This window comes from Suricata suricatta, chromosome 13 (genome assembly GCF_006229205.1).
Source record: "Suricata suricatta isolate VVHF042 chromosome 13, meerkat_22Aug2017_6uvM2_HiC, whole genome shotgun sequence".
Classification (NCBI taxonomy): domain Eukaryota; kingdom Metazoa; phylum Chordata; class Mammalia; order Carnivora; family Herpestidae; genus Suricata; species Suricata suricatta.
The window spans coordinates 67,817,915-67,830,904 of NC_043712.1; the positions used below are offsets into that span (position 1 = coordinate 67,817,915).

General features: G+C 44.6%; 1 protein-coding gene across 1 annotated transcript in view; it reads left to right on the plus strand.

The window, feature by feature from the left end:
- RASEF (RAS and EF-hand domain containing) overlaps positions 1-12,990 on the plus strand; it is a 73,623-nt gene that overhangs the window by 47,512 nt on the left and 13,121 nt on the right. The window contains exons 9-16 of the mRNA XM_029919675.1: positions 1,303-1,371; positions 3,472-3,556; positions 4,921-5,009; positions 7,048-7,282; positions 7,578-7,715; positions 7,834-7,981; positions 9,264-9,345; positions 10,943-11,057. Coding sequence (XP_029775535.1) covers positions 1,303-1,371; positions 3,472-3,556; positions 4,921-5,009; positions 7,048-7,282; positions 7,578-7,715; positions 7,834-7,981; positions 9,264-9,345; positions 10,943-11,057 — 961 coding nt within the window. The remainder of the gene's footprint in view (positions 1-1,302; positions 1,372-3,471; positions 3,557-4,920; positions 5,010-7,047; positions 7,283-7,577; positions 7,716-7,833; positions 7,982-9,263; positions 9,346-10,942; positions 11,058-12,990) is intronic.

The following is a 12,990-nucleotide window of genomic DNA, read 5'->3' on the forward strand; positions in this document are numbered from 1 at the left end:
TGAGTGTGCAGTACATAAAAATGCCAAGATGTGGTCACTGCTCTGTGAGAACATCAAATGTTGTTGAGAAAGATTCAAAGCCAGAGGATTGCAGAGTTAACGTGAGAGCTAAGCAGTGTCAGAAACAATACCAGCGGCAGTGTTACAGGTGGGGCTCATTGCCATGGGATGGTGGATAGAATATACTTTTTATTCAGAAGAGGTGAACATTTGATTAAAGAGGAGACATTGAGGTGGGCTTGGGAGGAGTTGGTTTGTGTTGGTCGAAGGGGCAACATCAACAAGTAACACACGTAGCACTACCGGCTGCCAGGTACTGTGCTTATTAGCACTTTACTAGTATTAATTCTTCAATCCATAGAACAGCCAATGGGACTTTTAGTATTCCCATTTCACAGATGGGAAAAGAGAGTCTCAGAGATGTTCCAGGTGAGGCAGTAACCAAGGCAGAGGCAAGAACATAGGGACAGATAAGACTGATTTGGGGAACAGTACACAGACCTTACAGTAGAAAGGGATATTTTGAATAGAAAGATAAAAAAACAAAATTAAAAGTTTTTAAAGCTAATTTAAGGCTATAATGTAAGGGCCCAGGATTGTTGGCTAAGGAACTTAAACTCCTATAGTCCGTTGGGAAACGTGTAGCTTTATCACCAAGAGAGTGAGCGGACAGGTTATTGTGAACAAAAGTTGAGAGCCTGAGAGTCTTGGAAACTTCGGGATGGGGTTTGTCCACTTAGAAATGGGCTGAGGAAGAATAGGGGCTCGTGGTAAGTGGCTGCTTCCAGTGGATGTTACGGGGAGGTGGCCAGCGCTTTGTGATAAAGCAAGAGGAATCGCCAAGTGTGGGTTTATAGCAGACGGAGAAGGCCTGGTCCTGCGGACTCCTCTGTGGTCCCGCGAGAGGAGGGGAGGCCAGGCAGGGAGAGGAGAAGACTCACAAGGCAAGAGAAGGTAACTGGGTTGGGACTGTGTAAGGCGGGGAGTAGGAGGGAGGGGTCAGAGGTAAGAGAGCAGGCTGCATCGAAGGGGCTGGGAATGAGTGCCTGGGGAGAGAGGACCTAGCAGAAGCGGGAGGGCCGTGTCTTCCTGTGAGGAACACAGCCAGGTTTGGGGGGAGAGCAGGACCTTGAACAGGAAGAAGAGGGAGTGTGCCGATGGTACAGAGGGACCGCAGGGAGCGCAGGGAGCTGGAAAATCACGGCCAAGGACACGTCTCTGAGAAAGGGAGTCTGGGAAGGTAGGTACAGGTGAGGCAGGACTGAATACCTAATTCTTGTTCAAACATAAAATATTTTACAGGGATCTGCAAATAATCCAAGAGTACACAGAAGATCGAAATAGTCTTGAGAGGCAAATTGAAATACTCCAGTAAGTTCTCATGTAAAACACTCATTACATCTACATTTTCTTAATGTTCTGTTAATGAGAGCCGTGCCACTTCTCCCACGACTTCTGTGTGTGGGTTCGCGGGGACATGCCCGACTCTTTTGCCGTGCTGACCCCAGCACATACACTTGGCTGTCTCATGCTTTTACTCCTAAGTCAATGATTCAAACCCAGGGGCGAGAGTATAATTCTCTCAAAGTCCTCGTGAGGCAGGTGGTATGTTATCATACCTCTGTGAAGACCAAGGCAGTGACCTTGGAGACTCCCCGGCAGCCCAGCGAGCTGAGGCAGGCAAGCAGGCGGTTAGTCCCGCCACAGCACCGGGCACACCTGGTCCTTCCTGCCCAGTGCCGTATTCTCGGTGACACAGCTATTTTTCTTCATTTTGTTTTGTTTTCTTTCTAAACCCTCCTGGAAGTATTATACCCGCCCTGTCAACTTCGCTCCTGAGTTCCCGTAATTCTAGCCTCTGTGGGCCTTCTCCACAAAACTTCCCCCTCCTCCACTCTGCTCTCTTTTCTGCCCAGGTATTTTCTTCTGGTTTGTTTTCCTAAAGGAAGTAAGGTTAGGCTTTGGCAAGTTTTGTTGTTGTTTTTTGTTTGTTTTCAATTTTTTTAATGTTTTTATTTATTTTTATTTATTTTTGAGAGAGAGAAAGACAGAGCATGAGCGGGGGAGGGGCAGAGAGAGAGGGAGACACTGAATCCAAAGCCGGCTCCAGGCTCTGCCGGAAGCAGGGCTCAAACTCATGAATAGCGAGATCATGTCACGGGCTGAAGTCAAATGCTAAACCGGCTGAGCGCCCCTTATTTCTTTTTTTTTAATGTTCATTTATTTTTGAGAGAGACAGAAGCAGAGTGCAGCAGGGGAGGGGCAGAGAGAGAGGGAGACACAGAATCTGAAGCAGGCTCCAGGCTCTGAGCTGTCAGCACAGAGCCCGATGCAGGGCTGAACTCATGAGATGGTGACCTGAGCCGATGCAGGATGCCTAACTGACTGAGCCCCCTAGATGCCCCTGTGGTTTTTTCCCCACCATTTTGAATGCTTATTAATTCTTGCCTGTGGCAGTTACAGAGTTGACATATTACAGTAACTGTTCATTCATTCATTCAGCAGATTTTCACTCAACACCTTTTATGGGTCAGGTGTGCCAGGAACGGAGGATGGAATAGCAAGTAAAAAGAAAGGAAAAAAAATGTCTTTTGTTATGGGGCTCATCTAGGGAAAGGGAATGGAAACTGATCAATAATTCTAGAAACAAACAAAATGCAGCAGGGCAGGTGGAACAGAGGGAAGGAACGTGTCCCCTAGGGGCATGCAGGACAGAGCTTCCTCCTAACCAGGAAGGGCTAGGAAGTGACATGTCCCCCTAGCAGCATATAGGACAGTGCTGCCTTCTAACCAGGAAGGTCCAGGAAGTGTTCTGGCAGCCGCAGCAGCTGAACTGAGATTTGAAGGATGGATAAGCTTTCAGCAGGGAAAGATTGGCCGCTCTCAGGTGGGGGCTCTGTTACTGTCCTCATTTCTTAGAGGGGGTTGCTGAGGCTCTGACAGCTTAAATGACTCCCATAAATCATATGGAAAGTACCTGCCTGTGCTGGGATTTGAATCCAGAGTCAACACTGGAGCCCTTAACTGGTACCCGGGCAGTACCAGGTACTGAATGCAGGAGTAGCCAGGAGAAAGAGGTGTGACATAACACATTGCATCCACACCTGGCTGGGACACGCGCAGGCGGACAGTGAGCAGCACGGGGGGCCAGCTGGGTCCAGGCGCTTCGGGAACAGATAGCTGCAGGAAACCTCTTCACCTCCTGAACCTGCCTGAGGGAACGGGGTTCCACAGCATAGCTAATTCCTTCCTGAAATGCCTCGAGACCTTTAAAAGAGAGGTAATCCACCAAGTTGTAGTTCTAGTGATGAGTTATGATCTGGGTTGATGAGGTTTGAAGGGGGGTGTGTGGTAGAAAGTTGCAAGAGGTGGTAAGTGATTCCACAGTCTGCACATGAGAGCCCGCAAAGGCAGTGACTTTCACCCCCGCTTCCCTTATCTGTCTGTCTGTTTAATTTATCTGCTCTGTAGAACAGCTAACCGGAAACTGCATGACAGTAACGATGGCCTGAGGAGTGCCCTTGAAAACAGTTACAGCAAGCTCAACAGATCTTTGGTATGCACGTAGAATTTTATTATTTAAAAAATATTTTTAATGTTTATTTATCTTTGAGAGACAGAGAGAGACAGTGTGAGTGGGGGAGGAGCAGAGAAGGAGACACAGAATCTGAAGCAGGCTCGAGGCTCTGAGCTGTCAGCACAGAGCCTGACTCGGGGCTCAAACTCACAGACTGTGAGATCATGGCCTGAGCCGAAGTCAGATGCTTAACCCACTGAGCCACCCAGGTGCTCCGCAAGTAGAATTTTAGAATACATTTTGTTCCTTCTTGTAGTAGGGTATTTTTATGAAAATCATGTATTTTCTTTTTAAAGTTTTGTTTGTTTGTTTATTTATTTTGAGAGAGAGCAAGCATGAGCAAGGGAGAGGCAGAGAGAGGGAGAGAGAGAATCCCAAGCAGGCACAGAGCCCAACGTGGGGCTCGAACTCATGAACCATGAGATTATAACCTGAGCCAAGACCAAGAGTCAGACTTGCTTAACCGACTGAGCTGCCCAGGCACCCCACATACCATGTATTTTCTTAGAGGGGAACTTAACAATAATGAGAAGATATTCCATTTACTAAGAGAAGCAACATTTCCCCAAATTAAAAAATATGCCATCCCTCTGTGGATATAAATACCTAGATTTTACCGACTCTCTGTTAGCTGTTCAGGGAAACCAGAGAAAGATGTATGAGGTGTGACCTGGGTCCCGGAAGAGTTGATAATGTAGTGGGGAGTTAAGATGTGCATGGATGACAATGATACAAGAAAAAGTGGGAAATCTTACGGAAGTACAAAGGAAGTCCTGCCCGTTTCAGCAGGGGGAGAATGTGCTTCTGACCGATGCATGCATTTAGACACACTGAGCATTTTGTAATGGTGGTGAGATTATCAGAGTGGAGGCCTTAGATTTAAAACCCTGCTGTGGAAACTAGCTAAGCCCCTCTTGGAAATTTGAGGACACATGGCAGAAATCCTCTTCTCCCACTTTTGGAGATCAGCTTCAGGTTTGGGGTTTCTTTGCTGTTGCTTTAAATATGGGCAGGTCAGTCACTCAGCCAAATTATGGTTTGAGAAGAGAGAAATTCAAAGAAGTTGGTATAGCGGGGTCCTGGCAGATGTGGGGAGCCGGGATGCCCCTTTATCGCTTATGCAGTAAGGGCTGGACTGCAGACGCAATGAGGAGAGAGTACTATGCGCAGGTGCCTTGTCGAAGTTTTTACCTCAGCCTCTGTCCTCAGCACCTGCTCACGTAGGATACCGCGCTTTGAATTACAGTGGAAGTTACCTCGTGTGCTCTGTACATGTGTATATGTGTATGTACTGTATGTACCTGGCATAACGAAATATTGCTCATATATTTTATGTATTGCAGCGCATAAATAATATATCACCAGGGAATACACTTTCTAGAAGCAGTCCCAAATTCAATGGTCATTCCCCTCAACCTCTGAGCTATGACAGGTATGTTAACACCTACTTACTTTTTGTCTGAATTCTAGATCAAAGTTAAGAAAAGTGAATTTCCTTAAAGTCCAATTAGTAAAATAGAATCTACTTTGGGCCCAAATTTCTATTTTCTGCTATGTTATTTTAAATTTCTGAAACCCGTAAAAACTCAAAGTGAAAATGTTCCAGAGAGGGCAAAATGATTTCCTTGAGATATTGTCTTGACTTGATTTTACCTGTGCTCCCGTTACCTCATCCCTCACCGCGCCATGGTCCTTAGACGTGGATGCAGTGAGACTGTTCCCGGGACACAACTGGAAGGGGGTATAGGATGTTAATGCACACGTGGGATATGGTTTTGAGGCTCTTGGCGTGATCTGTAATGTTCAACAGCTCAGCATAATATGTGAACTGTGTCCGAGGGCAGGAAAACTTTAAAAACAAATACAAATATGACAGGTAGGTGTTGATGAGCTGTACTGAAGGAGTCCGAGAGAGTTACCTAAATGAGAATTCAGCTCTATTCTGAATCATATGACGTGAAATACCGGTTCTACTGTAGCTTGAGATCCAGTGATAAGGACTGAAAAGTTACATGTATGCATACATGTGTGTACAAACACATATGTCCATTGTTCTACTTAAAATGTTAACTTTGGAGTGTATCAAATTTTGTAAGTAGAAGTGAATGTATGAACTATAGGTGCCCAGCTCTCCATTTCCTGTGCAGCTTTCCAATTCATGTTCATTCCCTTTGCCTTTGAGAACTTTTGTTCTCAAGAATAATGCACTTACTGTCCTGGAGACAGCAAGATGGTCAGGCCCCCTTTCAGAAAGGTCTCTTATCAAGGCTTATTGGTGGTCACTTTTAGGAAAATTCTATCCAGGTATCAGAAGTTTTTATTGCTCACGGATTTGTGAAGTAATAAACGTTGATGGTTTATAGACTTGTAGGCACCTCGGTTGCTCTATTACTAAGAAGTGGACATTACTTTATTGTTATTTTTAAAAATTTATTTACTGTTTTTATCTCTGTACACCTATATACCCTGCCCATTTCTCCATTCTGATGAGATGGTGTATGCCAGGTGGCTAGGATGGTGCCCAGAGTGTGGTGGTGACTAAATACGCTGTAGCCCTTGCTTTTATTTTAACATAAACTTAGGTTTTTGTGAAAATTAAATGGAAAGGCAAAAGTAATAGGGGAAAATGTGGTTTCTTTTGATTCTCCTGTTTGATGTTTATTTCTGGCTCACTTACAAGATGTTGAGAGTTTCATAGATGGAAACATCCGTAGATGTCAGGGGTTCTAGCCTTTATCCAAAGCATCTCTCCTATAGGAGTCTTTCTAGACTATGTATCAACACCTACTGGCAGAAAACTGCTAGGTCATATTCTACTACGGTACATTTCTAAGTGTCTGTCATTTTTTCACCATGTTGATTTGAAGTATGACTCCTGGAAAAGTTTATCAGTTGGCCCTTATTTTGTCTTGTGCAACCTGAGAACATGCATTCTTCTTCATCATGTGTCTCCTCTTTGAGTATTTGAGGAGAGAAACCATTGAGACTTAAGCGAGTTCATGGAACCATTTCTTGTGTCTGAGTCTCATGTCACCATCGATGCCTTCCCCATCCAGGTTCCAGCATCCCTTTTAAGTAAAGATGTTTTCCAGAAATGGACGAGCTGTTTGGAATATGTTCCGAACACATCAAAGTAAAAAGGTTCACACGTTCTGCGTACATTTTTCTTAACTCAACTTGAGATTGCATGTATGTCCTGGACACTGGACTTCCTTTTGTATCAGGAAATAGAGTGGCTTTAGAAACAGCTTCCTTTTTATTATACATTTGATTTGAGAACTTTATCTTAATTGATTGTTACATGGAATGAACTGATACTGCTTTGAACATTTTGTTTCCCCTGATGCAGCATCATGGAACGCGTTGTGGTTCTTGGCCAAAGCGAGAGTGTTGGTCTTCTGGAGCCCACTTCTCAGTAGTCCTGAGCTTCGCCAGCTCTCTGGTAAAACCCTCTTCTCCTCCATCACCAGGTCATCCCGCTCTTCCTATGTGGATGAGGACTGTGACTCGTTGGCCCTCTGTGATCCAATGCAGAGAATTAATTGTGAGGTCGACAGCCTGCCCGAGAGCTGCTTCGACAGCGGCTTGTCTACCCTGAGAGACCTCAATGAGTACGACTTGGAGATAGAATACAAGCACCAGCAGGGCCTTCAGAGGTCGCACGGCATGCAGGAGAGCTTTGCGGGCGATGCTTCAGACACAGATGTAAGCCCCCCAAATCACAGTCTCCTGGCCCGTACCTTACATAGAAATCTGTCGCCCCATTTGACTTGTATCTGTCCTGGGAATATGTCTTAATGGTTATATATATGAAACATAGTCAGTAGAATGGTTTTTCCCTCTATCAAGTTGGGGAGAAATTCTCACAGATTGCCACTTGGGGCCACTCTGTTCCCTAACAACACTGACTATAGATTCAGCTGCTGATATTTCTTCTCTCTAATCCATGATGTATATGTGTAATGAGAGACTTTGTTTCTAAATGGCCACCTAAAACCAGGTTCCTGATATAAGGGATGAAGAGACGTTTGGTGCAGAAGGCGTGGCTTCCATCTTGGACTGGAAGCCCCAGGGGTCCCCTGGCGAAGGCAGTCTCATCACTTCTTCAAGAAAGCCCATCTCAGTCCTGTCACCACCGGTAGGTAGTTGCCAGAGTATTTTATTCATGGACCCTGTGAAGTTTCGATGCCACATAACTTACGAGGAAAAGAAAACTGGCACGACCTTTGTCACCCACTGTGCCTTTTGTCCCCTAGACAGACATGGCGGATAGTAACCATAAATCTTCCAGCTCACAGAAGGCTTACAAGATTGTGCTTGCTGGGGATGCTGCAGTGGGGAAGTCTAGTTTTCTCGTCAGACTTTGCAAGAATGAATTTCGAGGAAATACAAGTGCCACCCTGGGTATGGCTCCTTCTTTAGTTGATAATGGGAAGGTGACCTTGCTTAGCTTGGGTTTATTTTCTTTAGAGATTTTATACCCAGTTACACAGATCTCTCTCTGTGTAGGTACATAGGGGGTGTGTGTGTGTGTGTGTGTGTGTGTGTGTGTGTGTGTGTGTGTGTGTCTGTCCGTCCTTGTCTGTACAATAGTCGTCTTCTGTTTCGGTGAAGGCCCAACTTTAGAGCAAGAAGACTGACAAAAGACAAAGATCTACTTAGCCGGTCAGAGCAACTGAACCAAGTTTAGAGCCAGAGGTTCATTTGCTGGGCAGACATTTCCTGAGTTCTGCTGTGAGCCAGATGCTGTGGTAGGTGCTGAGGGCACACAGTGAACAGTCAGCTACAACCCAGCCTCTAGGGAAGCTACATCCTGAAGGAGGGGAGTAGGTGGAAAACAAAGAAAAGAATATGAGGTTTGGGGAGAGCGAAGTCTCTCACAGGCTGGCCAGGGAAAGCTTTCCTGATAAGGTGTTACTTGTTGGTAAAGTGACATTATTAATGACCATTTTGTCATGCTCAAAATCATAGGCAGGTGTATGATCCAAAAATACTTCTGAGAACAAGAAAGGAAGTGTCCCAACTTCCCGGATTTGCATAATAATCAGTAAATAGGGTTGACAATATGCGAATTATCATTCACTTTTGTTCTTCATCTAAGAGTTCTTATTTTGATAACTAGAAATATTACAACAGATTGATTACCCTCTTCACAATGGGCGTCTTTGTAAATTTATGGTTCTTTGTCATACCCTTCAAGATAGCAAAGCTGAAAGTTCACTGTAATTTGATTCATAAAAAGACTGCAGTGTTTTGTTCAGTTGCTAGAGACCGTGGCATATATGCATGTCTTACCTTACATACACACATGCACGTTTATGTGTACACAAGCACACAGACACAGATACACACACACACACACACACACACACACACACACACACACAGACATAACTGAATTCATCTAATTACCCGGGCAAATAGAACATAAACTTGCCTTTTGTCCATAGATTAAATCCTCCCCCAAGTGAGCCAACCTGCAGATGGCACATCTGTGCGCACACGTGTGGTCTGACTTGTAATTAGTATCTGAAGGTCACTCTCCTCGGAGGCCGTGTTCATTCCTGTCTGCCTCACTGAGCTTGGCTTATTGGCCTTTGTCTTCTCCAAAGAGGGCTTGAGAGTGAAAAAACAGCGGAATTATTTATATCACGTTCCCCCATGTTCTCTTATAATTCCTTCTCAGGAGTTGATTTTCAAATGAAAACTCTCATTGTGGACGGAGAGCGCACGGTTCTGCAGCTCTGGGATACAGCCGGTCAGGAGAGGCAAGTGCTTTGCACGGTGCTTCGGGCTCTGCCTCCTAAGGAGCTTGGTGTTTTTTCTGCTCGTAATCATATGATTATATTAGACTTTCAGGACTGCTCACTTTCCTCCACATCCTTTCCTCCTTCACTTACCTGCCCATTGTCTGGGGAGATCTTTAGGCTTCCTCTGAGCTGGTGTTCACTTGGGAAAAAGAGTGCCCCTTCCAAACAAGAAAATGTAGGTGAGCCAGCATTCCCGACTGCAGTGTCAGTGGGGAGAGGTACTTAGCCGGGCACAGTAAACAGTGGACAAGAGAATCTGTCAGCTTCCTTTAGTTCAAGGGCAGAGGCACAAACTAAATGGAAGACTCATGTCAGGTGACATTGTCTTATCTTGCCTTCATTGCCGATGACCAGAAGTATTAAGCATAGGTTTTAGGCTTGTCTAACTCTGTGGAGATAGAATCTCTCCAGGCCAGCTAAGTAGGGGGTGCTGCCTGCTGCACCACTCAGGCTGCTAAGAATCAGCAGGGAACAGACGCAGATACTCAAAAGCTGCTCACGTGGAGCTCATATTCTGGAACAGACTGAGTTTTGACACTTAAAAAAACATATGTGGGGCACCTGGGTGGCTCGGTCGGTTTAGCATCGGACTTCGGCTCAGGTCATCACCTCACAGTTTGTGAGTTCAAGCCCCTTGTCCTGCTCTGTGCTGACAGCTCAGAGCCTGGAGCCTGCTTCAGTTTCTCTGTCTCAGTTTTTCAGCCCCTCCCCGCTCATACTGTGTCTCTCTCTCTCTCTCCCCATCTCTCTATCAAATATAAATAAACATTAAAAATTAATTTAAAAAATTTTTGTGGTTGGGGTGCCTGGGTTAAGTGTCAGATCTCACAGTCTGTGAGTTTGAATCCCACATACGGCTCTCTGCTGTCAGCGTGGAGCCTGCTTAGGATCCTCCATCCCCCTCTCTCTCTCTGCCCCTGCCCTCTAAAGTAAATAAACATTTAAAAAATTAAAAAAAATAAAAAACATTCATAGTTGGCGTGCCTTACTGAAGATCATATAAAATATTGCACTTGGCTTAGAGTTGGGACACGCATGCTGAGGTGTATGCTCTTTCCCTCACCCTGTGTGTACAGTTTCTGCCTGTTGTGGCACTCCGCATCATTAGTTCTTTCATGCCAACCCACACAGGACTCTTTCCCACCCCATCCCCCCAAACAATGATTTTCTGTCTTCTGCATCTCCCTCCCTCCTCTGTGGGCCACGTGTGGGTTCCGGAGCTTGTTTTTAAGGCTGAAATTTTTAAGAAATTACGCTCTCAACCTTTTCCTGGTTATGCTTTGGGGTTTGCAGACATCCTTGGGGTTGTTTGATGGAGGAATTGATTGGCCCTTGGAGATCAGCCCCCCAGATTATTGACCGGTTACCTTCTGCCGAGTCCTCCCACCCATCCAAGGTGGCTGTTTCACAGTGACGGGTTGCCATTAGATTCTTCTCAGTGGGGGCTTATTTTAGTAGATGAGGAAAAAAAAAGCATAAAAGAGATGAAGAAGGGGCAGCACCTGCCCAATGGACTGATCAGAACCATTACTTACCATGTTTCTCTCTCTGCCAGATTCAGAAGTATCGCCAAGTCTTACTTCAGAAGAGCAGACGGCGTCCTGCTGCTGTATGATGTGACCTGCGAGAAATCTTTCCTCAACGTACGAGAGTGGGTGGATATGATTGAGGTAAGACCTCAAAACAGAGAAACAAACCAAAGGTTACACAAGAGAGTCAAAGGCCGTCTTGGAACATGCGACTTCTTTCCTTGGTTGAAGTGCACACCTTTAGAGACCATGGTCCTGGCTGTCACAGGAAGGACTGGTGTTCAAGGGAGTTTCCAGTGGCACGTGGCAGTATTGGTCTCTTCCTCCATAGCTGGGCAGGTTCCCACAGAAGGGAGCTTCTGGGAATGAAACTTGGGGGTGTTGTTACAGATGAAGTCAGAGCCTCTTTGAAAGTAACTGCACACGCAGGCAGCCTGAGAAGCTGCTCTTACACATGGGTGGTGTGTAGCCTGACTGGGTGTGCACAGGGCCTTCCACGTGTGCTGCACGTGTGGGTGAAGCACCGCAGATGTGAGTGTGCACCGCTCAGTTCTGTGGCATCTGCATTCTCAGCCTTGTGGTGGCGGTAATTTGGGTATCACCGAAATACCAGTTGGTATTTATTATTATTTTTTAATTTTTTTAAATGTTTATTCATTTTTGAGAGATAGAGACAGAGCATGAGTGGAGAAGGGGCTAAGAGAGAGGGAGACATAGCATCTGAAGCAGGCTCCAGGCTCTGAGCTGTCAGCACAGAGCCTAATGTGGGGCTCAAACCCACCAACTGCGAGATCATGACCTGAGCCAAAGTCAGATGTCAGATGCTTAACCAACTGAGCCACCCAGGTGCTCTCCAGTTGGTATTTTAAACATATGTGGTAACATCTGTGCTAGATTTTTTTTTTTTTGCTTAAATGAGATGATATCTTTCATCTGAGGAGCTTTCTTAACCTTTGGTTTCATAGTGAATAATTTCTGAAAGTAGGAAATGATTTTGACCATAGTATGCTGCCAGAGATTTTATTTTTAAGTGTTATTTATTTTTTAAATGTTTATTTATTTTGAGAGAGAGAAAGAAAGCAAGAATCCCAAGTAGGCTCCATGCTGTCAATACAGAGCCTGACATGGGGCTCGATCCCAGAACTACAATGAGATCATGACCTGAACTGAAATCAGGAGTCAAACACTTAACCACCTGACTCCAGAGGGCAACATAAAACTACAGTTCAAGCTATGGTTTAATATATTCTTTTAGAAAAAAAACAGTGGCTAATATAATTTTTCAATTAAGTCCATTATCTATAATTTTTAACAGGCATGAAAGAGTGCAATGGTGTCTAAACAGAGAACTGACTGCTCTGTGACACCAAGTTAGCCTCTAGATTCTTCAGTTGGGCCTGTTTCATACCCTGTAAAAAAATAGAATCAATGTTCTCTTTCTAACTAAAGAAATGATGTGAGAAATGACAAAGAAATGTGCATTTTGTTCTACTAATATATCATGACTTAACAATTGTTATAAATAACGATGAAAGCATCTTGACATTTATGTAGGATTTTTATTTCACTAAACTTTCCACATGTTATATTTATCTTTAATGTTTCTGAGAAAAGAAGTAAGAAGTGTAATGCTTTTCTCACTTTTTATGAGAGAAAGTATATGACACTGGCTTGTGGTTATTTAGAGGTTAGGAATTGAATGGGAAATTGGATCTCGTGATCCAATCCTGGCTGCTGCTGGGATAAAGCGCCAGAGTAAGCAGCAGGTTGAGAAAAGAAGCTTTTGATGTCCAGAAATGAATTCCAGGGTACAGTCAGCACACAGAGGAAATGCACCTGCTCAAGGGGACAGACAGCCCTCCCTGGGACAGAGTGATGAGTCCAGAATGACATAATCCCAACAAATTCATATCCCACAGAGATTTAAAATCTATAGCAAACTTTTTATTGTCGAAACTATCAAACTTCGTTTTTGCTTTTTGGGTTTTTTGTTGTTGTTGTTGTTTAGTTGTTGGGTTTTTTTGTTTGTTTGTTTGTTTTTTTAGACTTGGTCTTTGAAGTCTTTGGGTTATGC